The sequence below is a fragment of the Myiozetetes cayanensis genome, unplaced genomic scaffold (genome assembly GCF_022539395.1).
Source record: "Myiozetetes cayanensis isolate MyiCay16 unplaced genomic scaffold, myiCay2020 scf21, whole genome shotgun sequence".
NCBI classification, from domain to species: Eukaryota; Metazoa; Chordata; class Aves; order Passeriformes; family Tyrannidae; genus Myiozetetes; species Myiozetetes cayanensis.
In genome coordinates this window covers 8,215,669-8,229,177 of record NW_026087423.1, presented here as the reverse complement: position 1 = coordinate 8,229,177, position 13,509 = coordinate 8,215,669, and the positions used below count along the sequence as shown (strand labels likewise).

At 44.0% G+C, this 13,509-nt stretch overlaps 1 protein-coding gene across 4 annotated transcripts in view; it reads right to left on the bottom strand.

Annotated features, from left to right (window-relative positions):
* Positions 1–13,509, bottom strand: part of CLIP1 (CAP-Gly domain containing linker protein 1) — a 57,831-nt gene that overhangs the window by 43,429 nt on the left and 893 nt on the right. For all 4 annotated transcript variants that reach the window (XR_007629256.1, XR_007629257.1, XM_050318154.1 and 1 more), the window contains 2 exons: positions 5,587–5,783; positions 4,580–5,154 (listed from right to left, as the gene is read on the bottom strand). Coding sequence is in view for 2 of the 4 variants with exons in the window: in XM_050318154.1 (XP_050174111.1) it covers positions 4,580–5,154; positions 5,587–5,680 (669 nt within the window). In the remaining 2 variants the exon portion in view is untranslated. Of the gene's footprint in view, positions 1–4,579; positions 5,155–5,586; positions 5,784–13,509 lie in introns of those variants that run through there.

The following is a 13,509-nucleotide window of genomic DNA, read 5'->3' as shown; positions in this document are numbered from 1 at the left end:
AAAAAATCAACCTGGCCCTGTGTCACTAACCCAGGGCAAGGAGGGAAGTGCAGATTTCCACATCAACGTTTCCTGCCTTACAGAATCCCCTCAGCCTGCCCAGAGTTAATGTTCTAACAGCTCAATCCCATCCAGATTCCACAACATACATCATATGTTAGGAATGGAAATTATGCCTAATACAGAGCTCTTGGAATGACTCTTTGCATTAATAACTCTCCTCTGGTTTGATCATATTTTTACCCAGTAAAAGCTGCACCTCACTGCACCAAACGACAAGCTGAATAACGAGTTCCACATCATAAAACACAGCTCTTGGAAATGTCCACTCGATCTACCACCATTTCCACGCATTAACAGGAAGCATTATTAGTTTCTTGTTGGTGAAAGGGAAATTAAGCACGTGCTGCTGAATATGGCTCAGATAAACTGGGATTTGAGGGAGGCAGATTTATCCTGGGAGACTCCCAAGACAGCAGAGCACAACGTGCTGCTTCAACTTAATCATCTTTGGCAGTAAACTACAGAAATCACAGCATCTCTCCCTTCCCACTGGAACACCCATTTGGGGCTGTAATTCTTCAGGTTGTGTATTTCCTTTAGTTTGATTTGGGTTTGATTTGCTTTGATTGCTCTGGAATCTCAGGAAAGAGAAATCCTAAGACAACAGGACAATGGGAAATCCTCCTCGATTGTTACGTTTCCCTCGGGGGCATTGATGTCTCCCAGGAGTTATTTTTCTGATGTTTACAATTCAGTTTAACAGCCAATTTACTGAACATGTCATCTTCAAATTGAGGGGAAAACCCAGGGAAAGCTGTAGCTGGTGGTTGCTGCAAATCTACAAGAGTTTTCCCACAGGCATCCACAGACAGCTCAGCTGACACATCCCACACCTTGGAGCACCCTCTGTTTGGATGGCAATGAGAGTGTTCTGCTTTAATACACAAGGTCTTTTGGGAAAAGAGGTTTTCTGCTCCCTGAAAAAGCCAGGCTGCTCGTTTTCCATCTTTTTTATCTCCACATCTACCACACTGCTCAGCACAGCCTCACGTGTGACTCTCTAAGCCTGGTTTGGGAATGTCCAGGTGATCACCTCCAAGCTCTATTTGGTTTTTGCAGTGGAATTTCCTCTCTCTGCCATTTCTTTTCCTTTTTTTCTCCCCCGCCCCGCCCCCATCTGGAAATTTTATTTCCTTTTTTTCCTCTGGGATTTCTTTCCCTCTGAATGAGTGTCCCAAACAATCTGTATGTGACCACTATTCTTCCTAAATTGCCTGAATTAAGGAAAGCTCATGTAGGGCACCTTCATATCCAAATAAATCAGGGATAAGTGCACTGGAAGCTTCCTTTGTTTGAAGGAGTGCATTATTTAAATCTTTGTATTTTTTAAAGACATCAGTTGAGGGAGCTCCAAGATGGGAGCAAAGTAGCATCAGGTAATTCTAAGTGCACTAAACAGCAGGGAAACAACTGGAGATCAAAGAAATAACAAAATAAGCCCAAGACATCTTTTCTACCCACAGAAAACAATTCAGAACATGCACCAGAGCTTTAACCCTCAGCAGTTCATCAAAATACCTCACCCCAACACCACTGAGGCAGCCTTTGCTGGGACAACACAGGAGTAAATGTGAGGAGCTGGCAGATGCTTTTTGTGGGGAGGAACAGGAAGATGTCCCAGCAAAGCTCAGCTGTTGGGAAACATCAGCTGGCCAGGCAGGAAATGCTCTGAACCCAACATTTCAGGTTCAAACCTGTGCCACATTTACATCTGGGCAAAGCCAAAAGGAAGGCAGGTTGAGATGGGAATCAGTAAATGCTGGCAGAACAGCCTCTGGTTTCTTGATAACCCAGAGTGGGCAGAGCAAACCAGCTGTGATTTTACCTTTCCCACTGAGTGATCAGCCAAACCCAGCCAGTCACTGACAACTAAAAGAAACTTAAAACAGCTGAACTGCTCCATTCAAGGTGACTCCTCCTAAGTGTATTTTAGAATCCAACTTAGAGGGGAAAAACTAAGAGGCTGAAATACTTTGGTGTAACAATCAGCACTCCCCACCCTGAGATCACACACTGAGATCAATAACCCTGAGCCACATCTGAAGTCCATTCTGGAATGTAATCTTGGCTTATGAGCTACATCTTCCCCATCTACAAATCTGCCCTGAAGGCCATCATTTTCCATTTAGCTGTTTTAATAAGACTCCCAAGTGAGCTCTTGTCTCTCCTGAATCCAAGTGTTCTGCTGAACTGCAGGGCTGCACAGCTGGAGGGGTCACCATTTCCAAGGTGCAATTCCCAGCTCTTGCTTTCCTCCCCCTGCCCATCATCATCATTACTAAGAACCTTCACGAAATATCCACCAGCAGCTGCTCCAGGCTGCAAGAATTGAGGAATTTTGCAGGATTTAGTCACTCCAGCCCTGCAATGGTGCAGCCAGACTGGAACATGGCTTGTGGCTGTGACACTGCACTGTCACTTAGAGGGCAGGACACAACTCCATCCAGCCTCTCCTCCTCCTGTGGAACATCTTCCTGCACAGTGACTGCTGTCAGCACAACTGACCCCAAATTACATGGAGCAATCCAGCATTCCAGCTGCATTTGTAGCTCTGCTGGAGCAGGAATGGCCAAGCAAGTTACAGTCAGTGACAGGCAGGGCCTTCCCACCACCCAGTGCTCCAGGACAGTTTCCAGAGTGACACCTCAACCCTCCAGTCCTCAGTACTGGACAAGAGTTCAGTGGCAGGGAATAAAACTATGAACAGGTGAATGGATTACTCAGCCAAGTTCAGCATTATTTGCACTAACCTGTTGATTTAATATACTTACATCTGGATTTATTGTTAGATGGTGAGAGCAGAGTCTGGGATCTACTACAAATAATTAGCACAAGGCCCCAAAAGTGTTAAAAAGCAGCAGAAAAGGACCCTGTCCCTTTAACATTCCTGTTCCTGAGTGTTTTACTCTGGCACAGCAATTACAGATGTGCATCACCAACATGCTGTTGCCTCCAAACCTCAAGCTACCATTTGATGACTCAAGAGGAATATTTAAGGCAAGCAGAGGTAGCAGAGAGGATGAAATACTAAGTTTAACCTGTCCTACTTAACAAACAGAATTTGGGACCTAATTATTATCAAACTGTGGCACTTAGGATGTGCTTTTTCTGGAATTTGCAGAGCCAAGGAAAATAGAAACTTGAGAAAGATTCACAAAGGTCCTCGAGGAAAAGGCCAACAAGTGGTTAAACCCTGATGCTGTCTGGAGGACACCAGGGCTGGAGTCTCTGCCAGAAATAGCCAGGGATAAAGGGTAAATCTTTGTTTCCACTGGCATCCAAGAAAACACATCTCAGCCCCAATCCAGCTGTCAGCCAAGCCCTGCCCTCACTTCACCTTTGTCTCCTTCTTTAACTTGGCCCTCTGTTTTAAACTCTCTTTAAACAGAAAGAGGAGTCAAATTCTTCCTTTAAAAATACCATAAAATTTAAATATCAATCCACCTTTACTGCTGAGTCATTGTCTGGCGGGGCAATGCAGGACAAACAATAAAACCCATGAGAGATTTTTCTACACAACGTCCTTCCCAATAACCCCAAAATGTTTGCTGTGCCAGGACAGCTGGACCTGCCCTTGCTTTTACCTACTGGAGATTTTAAAATGACACTGTAAATAACAAGAGACTGTGTCAGAATAACAGGGAGACAACTCTTCAGCTTAGTGACACATGGCAGTGAATCAAACCTCAGCTCAGATGTGTGCCAGTGATCAGAGATCTGATGAGCACACGAGGGCCTTTCCAGTTACACACACAGTCTGTAAATTAAGAATACAGCACAAAACAACACACCACCAGCTTTCCACTGCCTCTTCCAGCAAAGCCCACTGTTCCCCAGGCAGGGTTTCCCACTTTTCTTGGTGTATATCAGATCAATCATCACAAATGCTCCACACGTTCTATTGCATTGATCCAAATTCCAGGCTTCCACCATCACTCTGGGCTAACCATTGAAATAAAAATGTTCCCCAAAGCTGCTGAGCTCCCACCTCTTTAAAAAGGTGGAATGATACATCAGCAGAAGCATTCAGGGTTCTGAATTTGGGAAGGGCAGCCAAGTAACGTGGCCCATCACCAGGAGACACGGAATTCCTGGCTGAGCAGTGGCATTATGTGACTGAGCAGTGGCATTACGTGACTGCTCCTGTTGCTGCCCATCACCACTGAGGAACAATCAATTATTGACCTGTTTGCTTTCGAAAGACACGGCCCTGGACAGGGTAAAAGAGCTGCAGGGAAGCCTCACATGCCTGGTTTATTATTTAGCACATTGTTCTCTGAGATACGGAGAGATAAGCTACAAATATGTTGTTAAACACTCAGAACCACAACAGATTAAAAACTGCCAAATTAATCATTTTCTCTTGGCATTGCCAAGACCTTCCTACAGCAGGTAGAGAACAGAAAAGCAGAGCATAAAATGGACATCACCTTGACCAGGAAACAGCAGGGAAGTTCTACTGAATCAATGCCAAGCAGACCCAGAGGCTGCAGAGGGATCTGCAGGGGGATCTTACCAGAACTCGATCTCCAATTTTGAGCTCCCTCTCCCCTTTCTTGAGCGACCCGGCCTCGGACAGGTTGGATATGGACTCGCTGGCAGTCTTGGAGAGGTTGCTCATGGCAGCAGGAGTTGGGTGATCCTTAGCAGCGAGAGGGGAGGTTTTCTGGGGAATCCCTGACGGGGGAAGCGCAGCAGAAGCAGCAGCAGAGGCGGCGCTGGCGGCCGATGTGGATGTGGGGGAGGTGGCTCTGGAAGGGTGGGAGGTCTGGGTACCGTTGGCTTCATCTTCTGCCAAAACTTTCCTGGTCAGCTTGGATGGTCTGGTAAATATTCCCCTCAAGGGCTCGCACTGGAAATAGCGAACTCCGGCCACGGAGCCGTCGTTCTTGCCGATGGGCTCATCCAGGACGATCCCTGCCCACTGCCCCGGAGCGAACTGGGTTTCTCCAAGGAACTGGATGAAGCCCGGCTTGTTCCCGTTGACCCAAACGCGCTCCCCGACCCTGAAATCATCCACAAACTCCTCATGGGCATCTGCAGGGGCCGTGCCCGGGGGCTTCTCACTGGGGACTGCCTTCTCTGCCGCAGCTGGAACAGGAGAAACAGCGGGAATCAACACCTGGATATCCCACAGAGCATCGGTACTCGGTGTCAACGCACTTGGAAAAGCACGAGGAGCACAAAGGCAGATTTTCTGTAAACTCTGGAATGCCATGACTCAAATTCCAGAGACACTGGATGCATTTAATGCAGGTTTGGGTAAAAATCTGGGGAACTCCCAAGTCTTACCTCAAAAACGACCCAAGTGTTTTTGCCATGACAAGGTTTCCTCAAGGACAACTCGATCCCAGCCAATTAGAAAATTCAGAGGTTTTTGCAAGTTGTACATTTAATTTTTTAGACCCTCAATACAAGCAAAAACCCCTTGGTGTAATGAGTAAAACCAGTGTATTCTCACAGCATTCCAGGTACTTTTTGTTAGAAATGAGGGGAAAATTCAGATATTTGACTGTTCCTTACCAGCTGCAACAGGTGTGGGTGTTTTCAGCAAGGTGCCCCCGTGCTTGATGGTCTTTGAAGGAGCCTTAAGTCCACTTGGTTTTAACATACTCATCTTTTTATCAATCCCAGTGTTTCTCCCCCTCGTCTGTAGCAACTATCTTTTCCCAAACATGGATAAAATATATTCTTCAAGCTTTTTCAACTCTGGAATAAACCTGTAAGCAAAAAAACCAGACACAAAATAAAAATCAGTATTTTAACTCCTGCAGAAGGAATTTCCATATACACAAAGTCTGTGTGTGAAAGGCATTCTAAGAGCTGCTTTACAGTAACAACCAGAAGTGTTTTTAATGCATTTTTTGAAGGCCATTTCCTATTAAAACACACCAAGTCTGAACTGAAAGCATCAAAATAACTCACTTTTGCTGAGTGGTGCTGTTTGCATCTCGAGATTCAAACTAAAAGTAGTTTAAATCTCATCTTGAGATTTAAAAATCTCAAGATGAGATTTAAACTACTTTTAGTTTGAATCTCAAGATGAGATTTAAACTAAAACTGCTTTTCCTTTTTAAGAAGGAAAAACAAAGCCCTTAACAGCACAACAAACATTACACACAGATTTAATCACTCCACACACCGACTTTTTAAGTCCTATTTTTTTCAAGTGTTGAAATATCCCAACAAAACCAACCCGAGAGTGGAGAACTGCAAAGGAAACCAAGGGAACCAGGAACTGGTTAAAAAGGGTTTTTATGTGAGATGGGAACTGCAAAGCTAAAACTGATCAAGAGCTGGATGATGACAAGTGGAAAGCAAACACCAGCTCAGCTGTGTGAGCTCAGATCACAAGATCCTCTGGCTCCCAGCTCTGGGAGGAGCGACTCTTCCCAACATTGCTGGGACAGAGCCCTGCTCCAACTTGGAAGGCAGCTCAAAGCTTTTCAGGGAACTGTGTGTTGCCACAGAAGCATCTTCCCTCTGATCCCAGGAGCTTCAGAGAGGCCTTTTCACCTATAGCCAAAAATCTGTATTTTTTTTTCCCCCTCACTATGAATTCAAAGCTCAACTTCAAGGTGAAGATTCTGCCCCACCTTCAAAAGAATGGAAGGGAAGGGTCAGGCCTGCTCTGCTTTGGGAGCCTCAGCAGAGAGGAACATTCCCTGGGCTGTTTCAACACATTTGAGGTGTTTTCTAAGCCTGCAATAATGTGATTTTTGAACCTGGCTTGTACAGTGTTTGTATGCCTGCAATCCCAGCTCTGCTCCGTGGAAATGACGGTCTGAGAGCACCACATTTCCTCATGTTTTGTTTGAGGAATCTTCTAAAATCATACTTTGCTCTTTGCCAAGCACTCGAAAAGCCTCCTTTTATCTCCTAAATGTGCTCTTTGCTGTCCTTCCTGAGGCTGCAGGTCCCGTTCCCTCCACAGCCAGGATTTCCTCACCTTCCCCAGCCCACCCAAATCCACGGAATGGAAAAACTGTGCACGATAAAGAAGGATTTGGCACAAATAACAGACGTACGAGAAGCATCAAGGTCAGGTTTTTTTAGTTCATGGTCTTTTCTGTCGGTGCCAAACACAAAACTGATGGAAATTCAGGCTCCTTTAGGGAAGATTTCTCCCAAAGCCAGGAAGCTGGGATTGTCCTGGAGCACCCTGCCTTTCTTTTCCATACTTTAATTCTTTTTTTGCCCAAAAAAGAGCATTCCAGCACCACACAGGTAATAACCATCTACACTCTGCAAGGACAGGTACAGCAAAAGAAAACACACCCTAAATTACCACCCAAAATGACATTTTTCTAGTTTCAGGCAATTGTTTATTAATATTTATTAACAAACCTCTGCTCAGCAGGAAGTTAGAAGGTTCTAAAATTGCCTTTCTTGGCTCAGGGAACTCATTGGTGTTTTAATCTTGCTCTCCCCACTCATGGGTTCTGTATTTGCTGTGTCATTTGCTCTTCTCAACACACAGGCCTTCAACTAGGCCAGAGGTAACACAATCCCTGTGCCCTGCTTTCAGAGTTCCTGCAATTGTAGCTTAATTCCAACAGAATAAACGCTACAATTCTAGGCGATGTGTTTTGGTAAATGGCTCCCTTATTTCCAGAGCTAAAACGCAACTTTGGGTCTCAGAGAAGGACCCTCCCAGCAGCATTGCCTCATGAACTCATAAAACACTGAAAGCACAGACATTTACATTGAGTCACTTTAGGAATTACACCCTCCAGCATTTCCTAACAGGCCCCAGTGTCAATGATCTCATTTTAGCTCAAACAGAGCAGCTCCCCTCTTGTCCCCACTCCTTCCCTTTCCCTCCTTGAATCCATCTCAGCTCTCCTGAAAAAGGATCTTTGTAAGCAGCAGGTGAAAATATGAACTGTGAATGGCTCAAAACATCATCTCAGGAACCCAAGGAAAGGTGCAGGAAGATGGGATGAAATATTCCACTGAAGTTCTACCAATTAGTAACTGAGCATGAAAAGATGGTAAAGACAGGCTTTACACTTGTGCCATCATTGGAAAGACAGGATTTCACACAGCATGAAAATGTCACATTCTCAAATTGATTGCAATTTTTTGTATGTGTGTTGACTATTAATAATTATCCAGTGCAGGCAAGAACCCTTGCATTGGCCCTTTTAGCTGATTAATAATATTCTTTTTTACCTTTTACAGACCTCTGAGTGCACAGATCAGAGCAATCCATAAGCAACAGGTTGAGAACCACTGGTGTAAGTAAATAAATCCTACTAATGTGATAACAGATGTGAATTCTCATGGTAAGTTGATATTAAAAATAAATAAACAAAATGTAACCACACAAGCTTGAGTTATAAAAGCAGAGTATTTCCCAACTGCTAAAAAAGGAATTCCTATAATAAAAAGAAAGCAGCTGTCCAACGTTTCTTTCAGGACTATTTTCAACAACGAGCACTCCAAAAGCAACTAAAAATATAATTAAATAAGAAAACAGGGAGAAAAGTTAAAGTCTAGCCTACTTAACACTGCAGTCATGACGAGAAATTAAGAGCAGCAGTGCAATCACAGTAGTTTAGGCTGGAGAAGATGTCTAAAATCTTTAAGTCCAGCTGTTCTTGATGAGCTCGTGGCCACAACTCTCTCCCTGCTCAGCTCAGGCAGTGCAGGAATTAAAGGGAAACTGTTAAAATGTTTGAAACAGCGATGACAATTTAAGGAAGGGACATTTGCCAACATCCCTCCTTCACCACTCCCTCCCAGGGAAGAGATGAGGGCTTTCCATGCAGAGCAGCAGGTTGATCATCCCCTTGGGTGCAGGATCAAGGAGGATGTTCCAGAAGAGAGCAGCCCAATGTTTGGATGGAGTCAGGACAGGGTTTAATTCCCATTTCTGAGGGCACACACACCAGCCTGACCCTGGGCAGAACTGGAACACCATCCACGGTTTGTTTGGATAAGAAACTAAAGCAACTATTTTAACCCATCATCACCCACAACTTCTCCAGAACAATTCACATTAAAAGGTTAATATTTAACTTTGTTAACACCGTTAACAGGTTAAATACGGATGGAAAAGGCCTGGCAATGCCGATGCATTTCTAAGCATCAGCTGTGCTGAGATTAGAGGTGCTTTGCAAAATATAAACACTCAGATTAACAGATAAAGAGTAAATATTCTAAAAGGGGTTTGTAGAATAGAAAACTGCTGAACAATCTCCCAGGGATCCAGAATCCATCAGCAATCCCCGTGGCATCAACAGCAGGTTTCTAAAAATTCAAATTCTGGCCACCCCATCAAGACAAGGTGACATGGCCAAACCAGAACATCCCTCCTGTGGGAAAGCTAAATGGGAAATGAATTCCAAAGGGCACCCCAATGCAGGAACTTCACCCTCCTGGGAGACAAACTCACCACACGGAGCACCACGCTTGGAAACATCTGAGCAGCATTTCTCAAGTATCTATTTCATACTCTTGTTCATGCCACTGTTGCCAAGCTTGCTGAGCTCAGGAATTATTCCTCAAGTGTTTTGAGTTGAGAGAAAGCAATTTGGAATTTTGAACCTGGAAAGTTTTCTCCTCTGGCCCAGGAGTTACTCCTGGAGCTCTGACCCTTCACAAACACAGCTCCTAAAATCATTGCACTCTTAAAACCAAAGCACATAAAACACCTCCTGCCTGATTGAGATGCAGTTCCTACCACAGCTCCCCAGATTGTATTTGCAGTCTCCTGGGCTGTTCTTACACTGCTGCAAAAAGGGAGTCTACACATTTACAAACCCACTTCATGCCTTTAGTTGGATTTATTCACGCCCAGTTTAAAAATATAACCCAAATTCTGCACTGAACCAAATCAGTGCCTTCTCACTGCACTGCTGAGTGTTTGCTGCCTCTTTAGGAATATTCCTGTGTGTGCCAGAATGTGCCAGATCCCAGAGCCCAGTGAAACATCCCCCCCAAAATCCACTGTGAATGGCTCAGCAGCACAGCCAGTTCTGCACAATTACAAATTGCTGAACCACAAGGCTGGATTTGGGAGCCTCCCCTGCTCGAACTTTCCAGAGCTCCTCTGGAATGATGAGCACACCTCCTGTTCCAGGCCAGGAAACCAGAGCATCAAGTGAATGAAGAATTTAGGATTTCACCAGAATAAGGGTTGACTTTTGATTACTCATTCAACACAGCAATTAGAGAAAGGGAGCATTTAAAAACACGACTTCGGTTTTATTTTGCTTTCCAGAAACCACTGATTTTTATGTCAATTAATCAAGTAATTTGATGACCTGAATACAGTTTTCAGATTCATCATTACTATGAGAAAAGACATTACTTAATTCGATGTTTATCGTGCCAAGTGCCATCAAATCCCATTTATTTGGGTTCCTGGATGCTCTGCTCACTGCCAGCATCCAAACACGTGGGCTGGTATGTGCCCATCAAACCAGGGTTTTGTACTCACTTTTAATGGTAGAAAAAGAAAATCTGCATTTAAAACTCAGTTGATCAGGTAGGAAAAAAAGAATAAAAGTAATCCAGATCTCTCAGATCTGTTGTTTGCAGATACCGGTACAGGAAATAAGAATTTAGTAAGAAAATAAGCGAGAGTGCCTCCTAATTTACACAGGATCCTTATGACATTCTTTAGCTCATTCCTGCCCAATCCCAAATAACCATCACAGGAACTGCAGAGAGGTTAAACCCTTCCCAAAGGCACACACTCATCCTACACAAACCTCAAAGCCTCAGCTTTTATATCATGTTTTTAACAGAAATATGAATTTTCCAGGGCACAGATCCTTGAAGAAGTGCATCTCTGGTTAGTTTTTAGGTTTGGAGATAATACAGAATTTAAATATAATACAGTTAGGAAAAAAAAACATTATTGAGACTCAAACCCAGTGAAAATGAGAGGGTTTCAGGGACATTGCTCCCTTGGTAAATAAGACACACAGCTCCTTTTCTGCCTTGGGAAGTGCAGGATATTTGCTGCAAATTGTCCAAACAGGATCCTCCCAGCACATGCCTGGGAAAGGGGGAAGGAAGGGCAAATTCCTGTGAGGAAGAAACTGCCCTAAGAAGAAGATGAATCAGCTCAGAGATAGTAAGAGGCTTAGGAGCTGAAAGCATCAGTCAGACATTACAGCAGTGCTGTGAGGAAGGTAATTCAGCCAACCTTCTGCTCTGCCTGTGGATGTGAATTCTGCAGCAAAGGACATTTTAACTCACCTCCTCTTATCATTCCAGAACCTGCTCTGCTCATTCACATTCCTGAATGCCACCAGATCCTCAGTAAAAAAATTAACAATTGGAACACAAAGACTGCTGAATACAAAGCAATTTAAAAAAAAAAAAAAAACACAACTATTTTGGGCTGGCAATTTGCAGGTAATTTTTTCTCAATCTACTGCTATTTCAAACACAGTCTGTGCAGTTGCTATAAAATGATTCCTCCTCTCGTTAATTAATCAGGAAGAGCTGATGGCTGTTAGGATGATGCAAACTCTAACACTTCGAGTTGCCACTGTACACATGGATTATAAAAACATCACTGCTCTGCTCTATTAAAAGCTCAGAAAGCACATGATCCTCCTCAGCACATCATTCCCTACGGAATGAATCAAGGATTGAGGAGTAGAGAAAGTTTGCCACCGAGAAAGTAAATAATTTTTTATAAGCCCCTTGCCATCACTTATTATCTTTCCTGCATTTTTCCAAGGGAATTCTTCCCTTTCCCAAAGCCCCTCCATTTTGATAACAACATTTTGATGACTGTTCACGCTGATCTCTGATGGTGACCAAACACTCCAACCATCTCAGCAAGTGCATCAATAAAATGGTCACTTTAAAAAGCTCAGTCACAATAAAAGGATGATTTTGGAATAGTGGAGCATCAGGTTTAAGTTCTTTGGGATCTGAAGTCCAAATGAAACCCTGAGAAGGAAAGGACCATCTCCTGTCAGCCTCAAACCCCAAAGCATTCAAAGACACAACGGCTTCTCCTTAACACAACAATCACAACTGAAGCAGCTGAAACAAAGATGCTGCTTTTTATAGCCAGGATTTCATTCTGATAGACTTGGGTGAAAGTGTAACTGTTTCACACTGGGGGAAAGCAGCAAGTCAGCAGTCCCTTTTAGCTCCCCATGTTCTGAGCCTTTTAAATTAGCACCATGACTGCTGTGGGGCTGGCACAGAACAAAGTACAAGCCCAAATTCAGAGCTTAGATAAATATTGCTGTGATTGAGTGGATGCTGCTGCCGAGGAGAGCAGCAGAATGAGAATGTCAAATAAGCTGATTCTATAAAATACCGAGCTCCTCTCTTTGCCTGGCAATTTCCTCTCATAATAAGTTAAAAATACAGGCAGTAAGATTATAAAGATCAGGGGAATGAACAGTTTTTAATGGTGTTTCTTCTGGAATCAGTAGAGTCTTATGAATTAAAGGAATGTATTCTATTCACCCAAGAGTCTTCTGTCTGAGTTTGTACAAACAATTGCAGAGACATTCCAGGTGGAAAAACTCCGGTGGAGTGTTAAAGTAGAAACTTGTACAGCCTGTTCTGAGATCCATCTTCCAAATCCTTTGCAGCCTTTCAGAGGCCTGGAAGCAGACCCCAAATTTGGGGGTGTTTTGAAGGGTCAGGCACACGAGAGCACCACCACTGCAAAAATAAAGCTGTGTGGAGGACACACACCTGGACAAGCACCGACACGGCAGGAGAGGTGTCTGAATCATCAGGGAGCTGCTGGCAGAGCTCTGCTGGGCCAGGATGAAATGGTTGCTCCTGCAGAAACTGGAGCTGAGATTACAGCTAATGCAGTATATAATTGCCTTTCATTAAATAACAAAGCACCAGCCAGCTGAGGCATTTCCAAACATGCTGCTCCAATAAGGATTCCGGCGAGTTACTTTTCCTACGTGCCAGCAGAGCCAGCAGTCCCCAGGGAACGCCAGAGGATTCAACAAGAGCTGCATTCATTCATGGCCCTCATGTTCAAACAGTGGAAGACTCACATTCAACATACAGAGCTCACATTTGACCCCAGTGTTTTAGAAAAGCAGTTCTGAAAAAATCATATTGGCAGCTCTGCTCCTTTTTAAGGAGGATCTGTTTTGGAACAGCCTCAGTTTCTCGGGCTAAAAGGATAAAGGGAGGAACACTGAAGGAGTTATACAACCTGCCCAGGCTGAGCAAATAAAGGCAAGTATTTACCCTGGATATTCACACACTCCGAAGATGGTGAAGAGCTACAAATGTGACTGAGGAAATCTCCAGGAGCTCTAGGAAGTCACAGCAATCAGCACAGAGAGCTCTGCTCCTTCCTACACTATAACCACATGAGGAGAGAGGCTGTTATTCCCTACAGGATACATCTGGGATGAGGATACAGGACAGCTGCTTTTCTGCCCTCCCTAGAAAGCTGAGATCTTCTCTTTAGGAGAAACCATAAAAATT